Here is a 16,732-nt window from a genome sequence, read left to right on the forward strand (position 1 = left end):
GCCTTCCAGATAGTAGAGACTTATAAAAGGGATTGCTCCTCTTTTAACAATAGAGCATCAAACACGTGGTTGCCACAAAACCAGTTATTACAGTGCAACTGATAATTATAGTAATCTTGTGAAGATTAAAGTTTTAATGTAAAGCATCTTGGAAACCAATTTCATAGATACAAAAATACCTGCAGAGAATATTTCTTAATGTGGGAACACTCTATCCTTGATTAATGTAGTGCGGTTTAAACTGCTCTCAGAATGAATGAAATAGAAGTTTTGAGGGAAGAAAATAGATACAAATCTGTAGGTGTTGACTAGTCCTAGTGGAAAAGGATATCTCTTCTGTATTTATTAAAAACAAGCAACAACCACTTACCATAAGCGCATCTGTTTGGACACAAGGTAGCCTTAAGACAAACTAGTGTCAAGTAAGTGCAGTTGTTCTGAGTAAAAAGCAAGACAGATGTGTTTAAGTAACCAGCTTGTATTTCAAGCTGAAGGGACTCAAGCAATTGAAGCTTCTGTTCCCAGAAAGATCACATATTCCATGGAAATAAAATAAAAAAATATATTTAAAAAAACAACCCACAAAACAAACAAAAAACCTTTATGAAGTCCTTAAGTTATGAAGTTACCTTTATGAATTTAGTTTAGAATAGTGAGGAGTTGAATGTGGAGGAAGACAAAAGGAAATGGCATAATTTCTTTAGAGATGAGAAGGAAAATATTGAAAGTTTCTGTTTATGTAAGTATAAATATTGCCATTGATAAAACTGGGAGAGTGTTAAAGCCTGGCTGAAAAGCAGCTTCAGAAGTAGACCTGTTGGAAAACTGGAAGACTCCAGAAGTTTTCATATTGATTGACTTAGAGTATAGAGGCTAAAAAGCATGTGCTCACAGGGAGCCAGGACAGTGGTTATTTTCAAAGAATATTTAACAATTTCTATTTAATATTACTCAAAGAGTCTGGAGACCTATCAAGAGAAATGAAGGCTTGATCTAGACAGAGCTTTCTGGACATTGCTGTGGTGCCAAGTATAACTACTTATAGGGAGGAGTAGCTTCTGTTGCGGACCAAGCAGTTAACGATGCTGTATGGAGAGGGAAAAGTCTTGAGTTTCATAGTTAATGGGAAGTTTGTGCTCATGACATGAGTAACTGTCTGGGCTGAAAGGTCAGAAGTTGGCAAGACTGTAGTGTGGATCCCAAATGAAGCAGAAAAAAAAGGAGAGGATAGAAGGATCTTCACTTCTGTTTCATTTAAGCTAACTACTGCAGTGACCATCTGGTAACTAGAGCGTAACTTCTTTTAAAAGAAGCTGTACACACATGTATGTGTATGTGCACCTGCATATGCCATGGGTATATCTAAGGAGCTTATCACTGTGATGATAACATTGTGCAAAGGAAGGTGAAGATTAATAAACTGGCATATCTTCTCTTGAAATATTATCTTTTAACATACTCAGCTGTGGGGCACTTTACAATGGGTTGCAGTTAGTGCTATTTCTTGAATTGTTTTAAACTATTCTAAGCAAAATTCTGTAAATTTTATTGTAGTAAACAGCTACACTAAACCTTTGAAAGAAGTACCCAGCAGAACTAAAACTGAGGATCCATTCACAGCTTATGTAACTCTGTGGAGCTGCATTTAGATTATAAAATTAAACCAGTCTGAGTTAAGGTTGTATTTCTAGTTGAAGACTGATTTCTTTTCCTGGATTTACTGTTTTCAGTGATGCTAGGTGACATTTATTGGATTTAAAGCCTAGATAAGTATTGAGTGTAACCATGAGTTTATAACAGTTTTTGAAATAAATCATTAAATTCACCATTTGTCCTTGCTTTTACAAATATCAATGAAAATGTAGATAGATTTAGTTGAAGTCAGGTCTTTATTAATTGTCATTTAAACACGAGTTGTTATATTGCTGATGTACCGCAAATAACAGAAACATATGGCTATCGCTTTGCTAGCAGAATTTTTAGTTTAATCCCATGGCTATATAGTCTGCAGTACTGTGAAGTTAATACAAAGGAGGGTCTGTTGTCTGCATAGCTGTAAAATAAAAGTCAGATGGTGTTGGATTTCAGTATCACTGCCTAGCAGTTCCTTTTATTGTGATGACAAAACAAATACTCACACACTCCATGGATAGCTCCTAAATTTTTTGTTGAAATTACACAGCCTGTTTCTGTTCCTGCGTTCCGTTTTACTTGGTAAGTTTTCATATTCCCTAATCCTTTACAAGACCTTACATTAGAATTGTTTCTGGGATTCCCTTTGTGGTGATGTTTCATTGTATGCTGTTTCAATTATGACTCTACAAAGAGTCAGAGTCTCCTGTTAGATCTTAAAGAATGTATTGCCACTAGTTAGTGGTTTTGTTTAATGTGTTCAGTCTTAATTAGAGCAGGCTTTTAGACACCTTTATCTCATGGCTAAAACTTGAACTATGTTTATGGTTAAAGCAGTGTTTCTCAACCTTTTTATTTGAAACTAGATGTGATATCTAGCTTAAAATATTTTCATCAACCCTTCTCATTCCATAGTATTTTTTTCTATTTCCAAAGAAGTAGAAATTGATGTACTGGGTGGTTGTGGGGGTTGGTTTTGGTTGGGGCAGAATGTGCCTGTAGTTGGTTTTCTTCTGTGACTGCCATGGAGGTGCAGCATACAAAGTGAAAACAGTGGGCCAAAATGTCAACTATTCTTAATATTCAGAAAACAGCAAGATAGGATAGGCTTCTAACATTATGTTTGGACCCCAGAAGTAAAAGATGAGACACATTTTATTTCTAGATAAACACCAAAAAGTAAAAAAAGAGGAAATTTTGCACGAGATATCAAGACGGTAGAAGAAATTTTACACAGGCTTGCAAAAAGCAAGTTGCTGATGGTGGAAAGATTAATTAGAAAAATTGACCTGAATTTGGCAATTTTAGAGAATTCCCAGAATGCATGTGACTTGAATCTTCCCTCTCCCTTGATCTTTAAAATGCTATTGACTATAATTTTGTCACTGATAAACACAACTCTTTTCTAAGTGACTTCGTAGTAGAAAAGGTTCGGTGGTTTTGGACTTGCAGCTTGCTAACGTACATAGGAGTTTAAATATTGCTATTTAACAGTTTTAATTTTTTTAAACGCTGACATCTTAAGTATTGGCTTCTCGGTTTTTTAGTTGGCAGTTCCTTTGGTTTTCTTGGGCTATTTTATTTTTAAAGTGATTTCCAAATCTGCACTTTTATTAAGCTCTTTTTAAAATTCTTAATATTTTGTTCCCAAGGAAGTGTCATAGTGGGTCCCACTATAGGTGTAGATATGCCACACAAATGAAGGGCTACATTCTTTTGAAACTGATGCCTGTAGGGGAACTGAGGTTCATGAGGAAGTTGGAAGTAGAACAGTAACTGTCATCTGTCAGTCCACTCTAACTGTTCATAACAGCAGGATGGAACCCAGTGAATAACCACCCAGCAAATCCCATCAGTTGTGAAGTTTGAACATCAAACTTACATTATTTCAGGAAACTTCTGAAAAGAATTTAGTCTTTAATGTCTTAAATTCACTGTTTCAAAGAAAAAAAAGGGGGGGGGGACGACTATCGAATGCTCTCTCCTATAGGACAGGGTAAGAAACTTCCAGTTCAAACTCTGTTGTCACAATCAAGTCTTGCTTGTGTGTGATGACATCATCCTCCTTGCTGAAGAACATAATGCTCGGTTTTATGGACAGAAAGCTGAATATCTGACCAAGAAGAGAGGGTGTTCTGCTCTGTTGATTTGTGCATGCTGGGATGCTGTGCTGAAGCTGTTGAGCAAGTAATCTCAGGTGCAAGTAATCTCAGGCCTTGTGAGAGCATTAAAAGTTGGGTTAGATTTACAGAAAATTATCCCTTGAACCTTTGAACAGATGATATAAGAGAGAGGGTGTCAGGAAAGACTTTGCAAATTCAAGGGCAGTTATCAATATTAGTAGCCTTTGAACCTGCATCTTTTTCATTAAAACACAGCTCCAGATGCTGTAAAAGAGTTTGACAATACTTTCCAAATTCTTTATCCCAAGTTTGTGATGGATGCACTAATAGAAGAGATAGTGGGAAAGATCTGGTGATCTTTTCTGAGTCAGTAATCAGGGAAATCTCAGTGATGGAACCGGTCTTTCATCTGGAAATATGTGATGTATTATTCTAGCAACTACCACGTTAATTCATTGGGACCACATCTGATCTGGACACCCTGTGTTTCAGGCACTGTCTGGGCAAGGTAAACAACAACAGATGAGTCAACCTTAACCTGAGCAGTATGCTGAAGTACAAGAGTTACTGTCGCACACTGTAAGTTCCAGAGACCTCTCTTGACAGACAATGTCACAGAACGTGACTTTTTAATTATATGTAGGACAGAGACTATCCCTGTGATTTTTTCCTCACGCTATGCACTTGGTTTACAACCAGTACAGCTGTGAACTCCGAAAGACCAATGTTGTAATCATTTTTGACTAATACAGTTTTTATCCCTCATTCCAACCTCCTGGTTAACACCTGTAGCAGGATCCACCTTCGCACAAATGCGAGAAAAAAAGCTGTGTTACTCTTCTTACTGGAAGAACTTTTTTTTACAGTAACGGGTTCTTACTCTTCGTGACATCTGTACATATATACACTTGTGTGCATGATTACCCTGAGCACGTTGTTTGTTGGAATGATGAATGTTTGTAAATAGGGCTCAAGGGAACAGGATGCTCCAACTTGCATGTTCTTTGTACGAAGCAGAAAATGCCCCCCCCAGACACATGCTCTTTTAAGATCCTGTAGACATAATTGTAGTAATGGGACAAAGGGATAATAGAATTCTCTCAAAAAGAAATATAAATATTATACACTTGAAATGGGAATGCATAATGAACAGTTTGTGAATCAAAGTGCTGTGGACTTCAATAAGAAACATTCCTTTTATTGTCAGGAAACAGCAATTGCCTAAACAACTCAGAGCAGTTAATACTTTTAATATTTGCACCTTCTTTTAAAAGAAAATATTTCATATTTTTAAATTGGGTCAGCAATACTAAGCTGCAGTAGTGAAAGAGCACTGAGCAAGTGTAACTTTGCTTGTTTTTACCTTACACTTTGATTATTCACTTTTTCATCTGTGAAATCTTGTTGGTACTTCCTGGTTCACTGAAGATCTGTCTCGGAATATGGCTTTACTCTGACATTCTTGTTGTGACCCATGTAATCTATAGTATTTCTGATTCTGCAGAGATACTCACTGAACCAGGAACACAGAAGAATCTGTGGAGAGCAAGGGAAAAAGCTTTTATTAAAAAGTTGGATTGATTTTAAAAAATAAAGGCTTATGCTGACTTCCAACCACGACATGGTTACAGAAATGCTTATCATAGATGTCTCTCTTTCACTGTATTTTAACTTTTACTCTTTTTTTTTCTTGTGAGATTTATTAATTGTATCAATGAGCCATTTCATTATCTTTAAAAAAATACTCTTGTTAGTGTCATGCTGTCCTTCTAAGACTTAGCTCTGTACCTAGGATCCTTACTTGCACAAATACATTAGTCTTCCCAAATATAATTGTTACCTCTGAATCTTCTTTCAGTCATGAGCCCTGTATACTAATCTATTACATGTGTTTTGTCAATTTACATATATAAAATATATCCATGTATAGAAAAGCGTATTTGGTGATTAGAAAGTTGGCTTGGCAGGAAAATTATTTTATTTTGAACTGTATTAATGATCTGTTTGTACTCCAGTTAAGTACTTGGGCATTTATGAGCAGATCTTGTTTTCCACTGGACATGAGATGACTGCTCTTTGGCCTCTGCAATTACATTACTATTTTTAAAGAGATGGGAAATCAGTAAAATGGGGGAGAAGAATGCAAATATTGTTTTCTGAATAAATTATAGTCCAGTCGTCTGAAGAGGTGGCTGGAGAGATTTGAGTCTCAGTGAAATCCTTGTGAAGGATTTGAATTCCAAGTTGCATGTGTCCCCAGATCTTTATCTGGGAAAGCAAGCTGAAAAACATAGTGCTTACATTAAAAGATGGATCATAACTACATGTTAAGGAAGCAGCTTGATAGCTTTGGGAGATTTATAGAGAAAGAAACTACATGGAGGTGACCTGTCATAAGTAATCTAAACGGAAAGTATTTTGCGTTTTATTTCTATTTGCTTGTTTCTGAGAGCATTGAAAGTATATTTTTACATTTGGAAATATTGTAAATCCACTTTATATTGTTTCAAGTAATTCAGCCTATACATAGAGAGAGACTATATATATATTAAAAAAAAAGTTGTCTTGTCCATGGTCTTTGAACATGAGGGTCCTTTAAAGGGTGGGTATTGATCTACATTTTTCGTTCCTAGTACAGTTCTTCTCAGTATTCAAAGTGTAAGAAGTAGCTAGCAATGCAGAGATAAGTGTGAAAGAAATGTCTTTTTGTAACTGTTGTTAGCAAGGAAATATCTTGGCACATGGCAAGGTAATATAGAGAGTGCATGAACCCTGACAGTCCTAGAATTAATTATATCAGTACATAAAACTTCAGTCTCCATTACTGATCATTTCAAATGAAAATTCTAAATAGAGAACATCTAACACACTGGTGAAAATTACTCCTCCATGCACTGACACATACACAAATGTAAATACATACAACTGAATGTAGTGTTTGCCCAGAATCAGCAAGTCTGTCACTAATATCACAGAATCACAGAATCGTATAGGTTGGAAAAGACCTTTAAGATCATTGAGTCCAAGCGTAAACCTAACACTGCCAACTCCACTACTACACCATGTCCCTAAGCACCTCATCCAAACATCTTTTAAATACTTCCAGGGATGGTGACTCAACCACTTCCCTGGGCAGCCTGTTCCAATGCTTGATAACCCTTTCAGTGAAGTAACATTTCCTAATATCCAGTCTAAACCTCCCGTGGCGCAACTTGAGGCCATTCCCTCTCGTCCTATCACTTGTTACCTGGGAGAAGAGACCAACCCCCCCGTCTCTACAACCTCCTTTCAGGTAGTTGCAGAGAGCGATAAGGTCTCCCCTGAGCCTCCTTTTCTCCAGGCTAAACAACCCCAGTTCCCTCAGCCGCTCCTCAGAAGACTTCTGCTCTAGACCCTTCACCAGCTTCGTTGCCCTTCTCTGGACACGCTCCAGCCCCTCAATGTCTCTCTTGTCGTGAGGGGCCCAAAACTGAACACAGTATTCGAGGTGCGGCCTCACCAGTGCTGAGTACAGGGGCACAATCACTTCCCTAGTCCTGCTGGCCACGCTATTTTTGATACAAGCCAGGATGCCATTGGCTTTCTTGGCCACCTGGGCACACTGCTGGCTCATATTCAGGCGGCTGTCAACCAACACCCTCAGGTCCTTCTCTGCCAGGCAGCTTTCCAGCCACTCTTCCCCAAGCCTGTAGCGTTGCATGGGGTTGCTGTGGCCCAAGTGCAGGACCTGGCACTTAGCCTTGTTGAACCCCATACAATTGACCTCGGCCCATCGATCCAGCCTGTCCAGGTCCCTCTGTAGAGCCTTCCTACCCTCAAGCAGATCAACACTCCCGCACAACTTGGTGTCATCTGCAAACTGACTGAGGGTGCACTCGATCCCTTCGTCCAGATCATTGATAAAGATATTAAACAGAACTGGCCCCAGCACAGAGCCTTGGGGAACACCGCTTGTGACCGGCCGCCAACTGGAGTAAACTCCATTCACCATAACTCTTTGGGCCTGGCCATCCAGCCAGTTCTTAACCCAGCGAAGAGTACACTCGTCCAAGCCATGAGCAGCCAGTTTCTCTAGGAGAATGCTGTGGGAAACCGTGTCAAAGGCTTTACTGAAGTCTAGATAGACAATATCCACAGCCTTTCCCTCATCCACTAGGCGGGTCGCCTTGTCGTAGAAGGAGATCAGGAGATCATATGCAAAGCCCAGATGAACTAGGTAAAGCTGCCTCCTCCTTCACTCTGTCTGCCTTGTTGTCCCCAGATGATTCCTGATTTAGGATGCTGGTGTTATTAGTCCAAGTATTAATTTTAATATCACTTGTCCTTTGCTTGCTGTCTACCCATAACTTTCTAAGACAACTTTTTAAGGCACTCAGAGTGTGTTTACCATACATACAACCTTTTTGTAAAAAAGTCAATCATTGTTTACAACCAAGCTCAAAACAGTCATTTATCTGGGATATGTGATTATAAGGAAACATTTCAGTTTTCACTCCTATGATTTCAGCTGGATTCTCACACTGTTGCTTGCGTTGTGCTGTCCTTCATTCCGCCAGTAGCACCACTGATGCCAGCAAAGTACCTTATTGCAATATTTGTTGGTAGAACTAAGATCTGGATTTTTGAGAACTGTTTTTGTGGTGCTCTTGATTTAAAGACAAAAAGTTGTTTGTCAAGACATAGCAACATTGGTTTGGTCTGAGTGGATGCAAGTGCTGCTCGCTGTTTAAGAACAGGCAGGGTGACCCATAAAAACCAAGCTTTGAAGTCTCCAAACATTTTGTGCATGCCATTATCAGCTGGTGATGGCGGAGACAGGCGATTGCTTTGCTTGTGGTTTTAGGAAAGATATGGTGGTGTAGGAATCTCTTTCCTGCCTTCAAAACTTCATCAGAGTAATAGGGGCATCTTTCAGGTTAACATACTTCTTTAATGGTAAAACTGTGGTGTTTTATTAAAACTTATCTGGTCTGCTTAGAAATTAGGTTAGAAGTAAACAAAACAAAAATTAAGCAGCATACTGTAGTATTGGGTAAAGTGGGGTCCTAGAAAACAAAAGCACTTTTTTGTGAATATATGGAAAAATTATCCCTGAGACTACCTCCCAGCAATCTACATTCCTAATGTTTCTCCCTATTTTGTGTTACGTTTTCTAATTTGTTGCAGACATATTCCAAACTATGTAAATTTTTGTTTTTAATCTTATTTTAATCTGAATATGTTACCTGATATTAGAGCAGGTAGAGCTAATGCGCTTGTAGTTAAGTTTCATTGAACAAATTGAAATTTAAGATCATGAGCATCTTGCATATCGTGTCTCTTTTAAAAATACAAAATATCCCCTAATGTAGTGTCATTAAAACATATCTAATAAATACAGTTGTTTGATGAGGACTTAGAAAGTTTCAGTCAATATGATGGAATGATCGTCTCTTGCAAATGTACTTTGTATCTGTTGTTTCTATATATTAATTTTTTAGACATTTTAGCTCACTTGGAATTGGTTCAGAAATATTAATTTTAGACTGCACCTAATATTAATTTTAGACTGTGCCACACCTAGATTATTTATTTCAAATTTGAGTCCCAAACTTACCAAAACATGTTTTTGACCTTTGAAGAAATCTGCCTTATTTTCTGAGGTTGTGTTTTTCAGACCTAAGCAAACAATATTGTTGTGGTGAAAGTGTCACCACAACTTTTCTGTTGTCAAAATAAATTAACTTTTCTCCACTTAAATGACATTAATCTTGAAAGTTGTGAATCTAACATGTATCTTCATGGACGAGAATGTTATTCTTTCTTTTTAACCATTTGTTTTTTCTTATGCTTTTCCTAACGGCATTCTTTACGTAACTCTGACAGTCGCTCATATTGTGAAAGTAGTGATAAATTACCATGACCATAGTAAAAGAAAACGGCATAGGCAAAACAGATCTTAAGTTTTTGTCTTAGAGAAGCACAATATATTTATATGTGAAAGTCTGAAAACAAAACGAAACCCCGGGATGTTACCAATGCTTAAAGAAAATACTGTTGTTTTCATGTGCAATTATCGGTGCCCAGTGGTATATTTGGAGGTCTTGCTGATACTTTTTTAATGTTTAGTAGATACTTACTTATTTAAATTTGTTTTAATGAAGAAAACTCAGTATCTTGTCCTATAAGTAAGCTCCTCAGATTCTGCAAAGTTGTTCCCAGACTACAATTTTCATGTAACTTTTAAAATCGGAATTACGCTGGGCTCAAACGCACTCTTTGCCCAGACAGTGAGGTGAGTGTTTTGCTGCGTTACCTTGGGAGAGGGGCTGTGTTTGGAACGCTGTGATGCCATGGGCAGTGCACACAAGGTAACTGCCATTGTTTTCATTAAAGATCCTATTTAAAGAATCAGCACTCCTTGATCAGACCTGGTGGGTTTCCTGGAAGACAGGAGAAAGAATTTCCTGGAATAATTACATATTCTCCCTAGAGTGAAGCAGATTTCTCAGTCTCATTTGCCACTTCACATTCCTTAGCCTGCTTTCCCCTAGTTTTGTTCTTTTTTAAAAAATATTAGATGTAGAAGAAGGTTGGGAGAACATGTAACTGCTTGTATCAAAGCTGGCTAGTGAAACTGCTACGCCATAAGGGTGTGAGTTGCTTGTGCTTTATTTGACAGTTGTTTTTCACACTGCATGCTGTTGTTTGGAGGGCAAAGGCCCAACTTTGCTAACCGTTGTGATGCAAGTGGCCCATTAGTACTAATGAAGTAAATAGTGTTGTGTATTCTTCTCTGCTGCGATTCACATTTCAGCTTTAAAAACAAATTCTGTTGTTCACTTCTCTGATCAGTTGTTAATAAGCATGGTTCCATTACAGGTATGTATCATGCCAAATTACATGGGTTAAGTTTGACCCTAAGATAAACTACCTTTCTGAATGTATGTTATTCTCATGCATTTCTCCTTTGGAGACCTTTTTTCTCCAGAAAGTATCCTGAAATATAAATTTCACGCTCAACTTCTGTGAAGCTGACTGACTTGGTAGGGCTGAGAGGTACCACAGTCAACTAAGTGTCTGTTAAAAGACTTCCACTTGTCATAAGCTGGCTGCAGATGCTAAGATGGATGCTAACTCAGTCCTCCTGTTCTCATCCATATTCTGCCTTTCTATTCCACCTTCCCCCCACCTCCATCGCATCACAGAAGTTGTAAATTGGGTTTATCCTTTGCTTATATTATTTTAAGCAATGCCCTTCCCTCCCCATTTGCTGGAGGTTTCTATCCCCTCAATTGCAGCCATACCACAAAGACAATTATTGAGCAGTTGTGAGAGCCAAGAGGTAAGAAACCTCCAGGAAGAGGTAGGAATGATTAGCTGGGGCTGGGGACCTCCTGAAGCACATTTGGCCTGACCGTGCAGTTTCGAGGCTTCTGCAACGTCGGTCGTCTGCGGGGCGTCTCATTACCCCAAGGAACATCCAGTAGGTTGAACAGTTTGTGTGCTCTTCCTTACCTCACTTTTATCCCCAAACCAGTTGCTGTTTGTACTTACGGTACAAATTTAACGGCCCTACCAGAAGCCCTGCTCCCTTGTCTCATTTCCTACCATCCCCCAGGCCAGAAGCTGCTTGTTCTCCCCAGAGCATGCCAATACTCTTCCCACACATCCTTTCCCATCCTTTCTAGCAAATTCTAAATGCCTTTTCCTCTCATTCTTGCTTTACAGTTAATGTCACTAAACTGGATTCCTAAGCCCAGGTCCTCAATTTATACATCGACCCATCGCAGGGTCTTTTCCCCCAGTCTCATGCCCCCTGCCTCTCAAGTCTTCCATGGAGAGGCAGGTCCTGCCACTGCCTGGGGTAAGCCTGCAGTCGCTTGCCACTTTATGCGTTGCTGTTTGGTGCAGGGAATCACACTTGCATGCCGAATAGAGAAATACCTCCTCTTGAAAGAATACTCTAATCAGAGGCTGCAAGGCGATTCTTTGTTGATAGCTAAGAAAAGGTAATAACTGATTTTCCAGAGTCTGCATCTTTAAGGAAAAGGAACTGTAACGTACAACTTGGTTGGACTCCAGGCACAAGAGGAAATGGGTTATAGCAGTTGTGACTGTGCGGAGCAGATGTTTTGGTTGGACTGGCTATCAACCATCTGACTCATAATAAATTGTCAGTTCCAGTAAATTCCCAGTTTTCAATTACAGTAGGTAGGATACGAGAAAACAATGCTGTTTGGATGGTGTATTTAAAGTGGGTTTGATGATAATTTTCATAAATAACTCATACTAACTTTGTAAAAAGATTATTTTGCAAAGGCAGCAGCTGTAAACATTGAAGCACGCATTTGAATGTACATTTAGACTGATATGAACGAAAACTAACAAATGGTTGTTTAGACAGTGCTGATACAATTAGAAGTAGGATTTTCAGTTTTACTTTGGAGTCTTGTGATACCTGAAGTCTTTTCCTGAAGTTTTTTTTTGGTGGAAAAAAATTCTAAATGCCTTCAAACTTCCATTTTCATCTGTTCCGTGCCACATTTGTATTTTCACATGGTCTCTTGTTCTTGAGTTTCAAAATAAGTACTTAATGAACCTTTCATCTGCGCTGGCTAAGTAGACAAAGGGTAAATTAGAATAAAATACCATGAGCTTTCTTTTTATGCTTTTCTTTGTGAAAAGTTTTATTTATTCTTGTAAGTTGTTGCTAGAAGGTCTCCGCAATAGAAAAAAAAAAGCCTATTGGGTTGAAAATCTTTTGGGTTTTTTTTTATTTTGTTCCTTTCTCACCACATTGCTTTACTATGTATATTTTGTATTTCCACAGCACTTTGGAGGTTTAGTCAAGGATCAATCCACACTGTGCAAAGTATTCTGTAAACATAGGAAACCCCTTGCAGTTCTTGAGAAAGCAAGCTATTTCTTTTCAGTGTTAAATGGTGTATCCATTTTTTTTCCTGTTTGATTTGAATGGGCATTTTCTGAGGAAAAGATTTTATTTTTTTTTAAAGAAATACGTGATAGCGAGATGGCAGAAAGACGCCATAAAAATCTATGTCGCATCTTTTACATTGCAGTGTGCTAGAGGGTTTTTTTAACTATCAAGCATGAGACTGTTGTGGAAAAGCTAATAGGTGTGCATTATCACATGCTTAACTAATGACTTCAAACATTTTTACAAACATTCAGTTTTTAAACCGCAAAATTCCTGTGGCCCAGGATATGCTCTCCATTCAGTGGAAGTTCATTTTAATAATACCTTCTGTAGAGTCTTGTGTGGGAAAAGTTCTGTGAGTATAAAATGGTACTTTAATGTTCTAACCTTGGACGCAAAGGTTTATAGAAAATTGCCATTCTTAATTTTTACAAAATCAGTTTTTCTTAAATATAAAATTAAATTTTTTAATAAAATCCTCTAAGATTAAGTGTTGTGAGTTAAATACAAATTATGAGAAGGAACATGGCTACTTAAAAAATGTGTTGTGACTTTATTTCAACAGCCTTTTTCCCTAAAAGTGAATAATATTGCCAAAGCAATTGGATGTCACTCTCTCTTTTGAAGCCAATTGAAAAATAAAAATAGAGGTGATTTTTGCTTTGCTGCTCTGTTTAAATCTGGCCTGTTCTTTGAGAGAAATATGCATGCAGAAATGGGAAAGGGGAAGATACTGCCTGGGCAGAGTTTGTTAAGAAGCGTTAGAAGAACCTTTGCCTTTGGACACTTTGGTGTAATGGAAGGATCTCAGCCCCTGTTTTGGGGAAATGTCATTGCCTGGTAATATAAGGATCCATCATCACGTCACCTAGTCACTAACAGGTTTGTAGAGGTGACTAGGAGAGAGATCACTGAAGGAGTTAAGTTGTGACTGGCACAGACAACATCAGAAAGGTCTATTACTTGAAAAGCTTTCTACAGTTTATCTGTAAGACATGTGGTTTTGGTTTAGTTTTATAAACGGCGGTTGTAACAGACATACTAGGGTTGAATGCAGTTCCACCAAGCAGATTCTTGCATAAATAAAAGTAACAAAGTCTGAAAGGAATAAACAGTATGGTGTCGGATACAAAGGGACTTCACTGTAAATCTGTGGCCACTTGAGCAGTAAGGTTGAGCAACTTCATGGTGTTACTGCATTACGTCTTTTTAAAACCTACAGGAATGCTGATTTTTTGCATGTTTTTTTAAGTTACAATTCTCATTTCTCAGGTACGGGGGGCAAAAATATCTATCCATTTTAAAAGTGGTAGTTACAGAAGAATGCCAATTTCTGTCCTTAAACTTGCATTGGATAGTAGCTGTATGAACGTAATGCAGTGCTGTGCTGGCAACAGTAGTTGCAGTAGTGTTTGTTGTGTGTTATTTTTGTAAATGAAAAATATCACGTCTCAGTTTATTGCTCTTACTGCACACGTCAGCTTATTGCAGCTTAACCTGCAAAGATACCGTGATGATTTATGTTGGGGGGGGGGGGGTTTTGACCTGGCATGAGTCTTCATGTTAAAGAAGCCACTAGTAAGTGTAGAAAATAGAATGTAATATTACTGTATGGGTTAATGGATGCTGTAGTGCTGTTCACCTAATTTGTTTTGGGGTCGTTTGTTTGGGTTTTTTTTTTTTTCTTTTTTTTATTTTCTTTGATCAGTAAGCACTGGATGGTATTCTAGAAACTGGTCTTATGCATGGTGTCAATTTGTGTGTGCACATCAACTTAAGCACTAATACTACATGCAGGATTAAATATGTTTGGTTTTGTCCGTGTAGCTTGTAAAATGCATGTAGGTTCTGTTCTGTAAAAACAAATTACTTGAAAAGAATTACAAACACAAAAATATGGTATCGAAAGGACTACAAATGTACACGAGTGAATGTATTATATGTACTTGTCATCTCTTGAAGAATGCCCATTAAAATAAAATCTTTTTAATCATTAGCGTTACTGCTTATTCTGTCTTAATAGTTCTTTTCATTTGATTGACAATTAGCAAATTAATGGGAAAAAGCCAGTTAATGCCATACCCAGCTTCAGGAGTGAAAGCTGTTCCTTATTTAAATTTTTTCCTTAATGATGGAAATATGTGAAATACTGGGGAAAAGGTTGCGGGGGGATTGCACTCTTGGGTATTTTTTGGTTTTGTTTGTCTCGTTGAAAAAGGTTTTGTAATCTGTGCTGGTGTTTCTGCTGTAGATGGTAGTGCCACTTGGAAACGTAACACTGAAGGGAACATTGTGAGTCACGAGGTCCTGTCCGTTGCTGTTGCAGGCAACCATGGCATATAATCCCATCCATAAACTGATCCTACCCCAACAGGACAGCAGCTAGCTTTTGTCCTCACCACTCATGTGGAGCGTTGTCCAGCAACTTCAGGTTAAAACCATGTTCTGATTTCCAGCCTAAATGTACTCGTGACAGTTTTATAGGCATTTCTAAGAGTACACTTCTCTTTCAGCTGTCAGAAGTGAGCTGCACACCAAGGCAGAATTTAAGAAAACACTGTCAGCTCTGTCTCATTTTTCATCTAAGACAATTATGCTTTTTTAAGACCCATTCTTCCCTGCAGCTTATCACTAAGTTTCTTGGCATGTTGTGTTCTGCACGTAATAGCTGGTATGCAGCTAGTCTCTCTGGACGTTAACAGTTTCAGTCCTGCCAAAGCTTCAAATGGCACAAGATTGTCTTCCTGAAACCACTCAGCAGTCACTTTTTCTTTTTCTCTCCAGATGGGGCAGGGTCTCCTAACAATGTTGAAGTGGTTTGCATGTTCTTTCCTCACAGCCGCTTGTGGGACAGAGCATACCAGGGCACACTGCACCATGTTGATCCTGCCTTGAGCACATATCTGCTGGGTTACCTATTTCCTCTCATATTTTTCCAAAACAGATAAAAACAAGTGCACCTTGGCAAGTTGCTATGTACATATGCACAAACACCTTAAAGGACTTATTTGTGAGCAGCAAGTAGCACCGAATTACTTGCTGTCGATGAGTTAGCAGTGCAGTCACCTTCATTGCTTTCTAACTAGAGGTCGAGCTTAAATGAAGTTGTGTGTACCAGAAATACACTTGTTCGTAGTGTATGTGATTTATGAACTGGAGACGTGTCAGGTCCTAACCAGAAACAATTTGTTCTACCTGATCCCAAAACTGTAGCTGATTGTTCTGATACAAAGAAAACTTAAACTGTGAATGCATTAAGATTGACTGTCATGGTATTTAGCATGGATTTTTTTTTTTTTTTCCTTACAGTAGTTTTTATAGAGTATGCAGTCTTTGCTGAAAGTAATGCATGGGTTTAATTTGCAAGAAGCTTGGGGCTGATGACTTCTAGAGACAAATTTCTGATCACAAAAACGTTTTTCATCCACAAGAGAAGTGGGAGTTGAGTACAGCAGAAATTTTGGACCATATACTACTTTGAAAAATAACAAATATAAACTCTGTGGTCATAACTCAGTGATATAACATTTAAAAAAATTCTCTGGCATTTGCATCTGATGTTAGTGTTAAACCAAGAATTCTTAAAAATGAAATCTGACTCTACTGAAATACGTAGTTCAGCTAATTGAAGAAGAGCTGCACTACTGTACACTTGCTAACACAGTGGGTTTATTTTGTTACTTTAAAGGAAATTAACCACAGCAGAATATCTTTTAAGTACTAATGTAGTAAGAAAGAATAAATTTGCAACCTATTTTTCAATGGTTACACTTTAGATTCCTCACTTAAACGTCTCCTAAATAAATTGGTATTTGACTTATTAGTGGTTATCTGTAAGCTTGTAAGTACTCAGTTTGTTATTTGCCATTTTATATTTACTATTTTTTATGTACAGGATGTGAATGAAGATCCTGGAGAAGATGTTGCACTTCTCTCCGTTAGTTTTGAGGATGCAGAAGCTACTCAGGTTTTTCCTAAGCTGTATCTCTCCCCACGTATTGAACAGTGAGTGAGACAGTTTTTTTCTGGAGTGTTCATTCTATTTCACCTCTGAACT

The 16,732-nt window shown here is 38.1% G+C and overlaps 1 protein-coding gene across 2 annotated transcripts in view; it reads left to right on the top strand.

Moving 5' to 3' along the window:
- The window catches only part of BABAM2 (BRISC and BRCA1 A complex member 2), a 179,469-nt gene that overhangs the window by 79,957 nt on the left and 82,780 nt on the right, over positions 1 to 16,732 (top strand). For both annotated transcript variants that reach the window (XM_072856727.1, XM_072856728.1), the window contains one exon: positions 16,571 to 16,680. In XM_072856727.1, coding sequence (XP_072712828.1) covers positions 16,571 to 16,680 — 110 coding nt within the window. The remainder of the gene's footprint in view (positions 1 to 16,570; positions 16,681 to 16,732) is intronic.

The sequence above is a fragment of the Ciconia boyciana genome, chromosome 3 (assembly GCF_034638445.1).
Source record: "Ciconia boyciana chromosome 3, ASM3463844v1, whole genome shotgun sequence".
NCBI classification, from domain to species: domain Eukaryota; kingdom Metazoa; phylum Chordata; class Aves; order Ciconiiformes; family Ciconiidae; genus Ciconia; species Ciconia boyciana.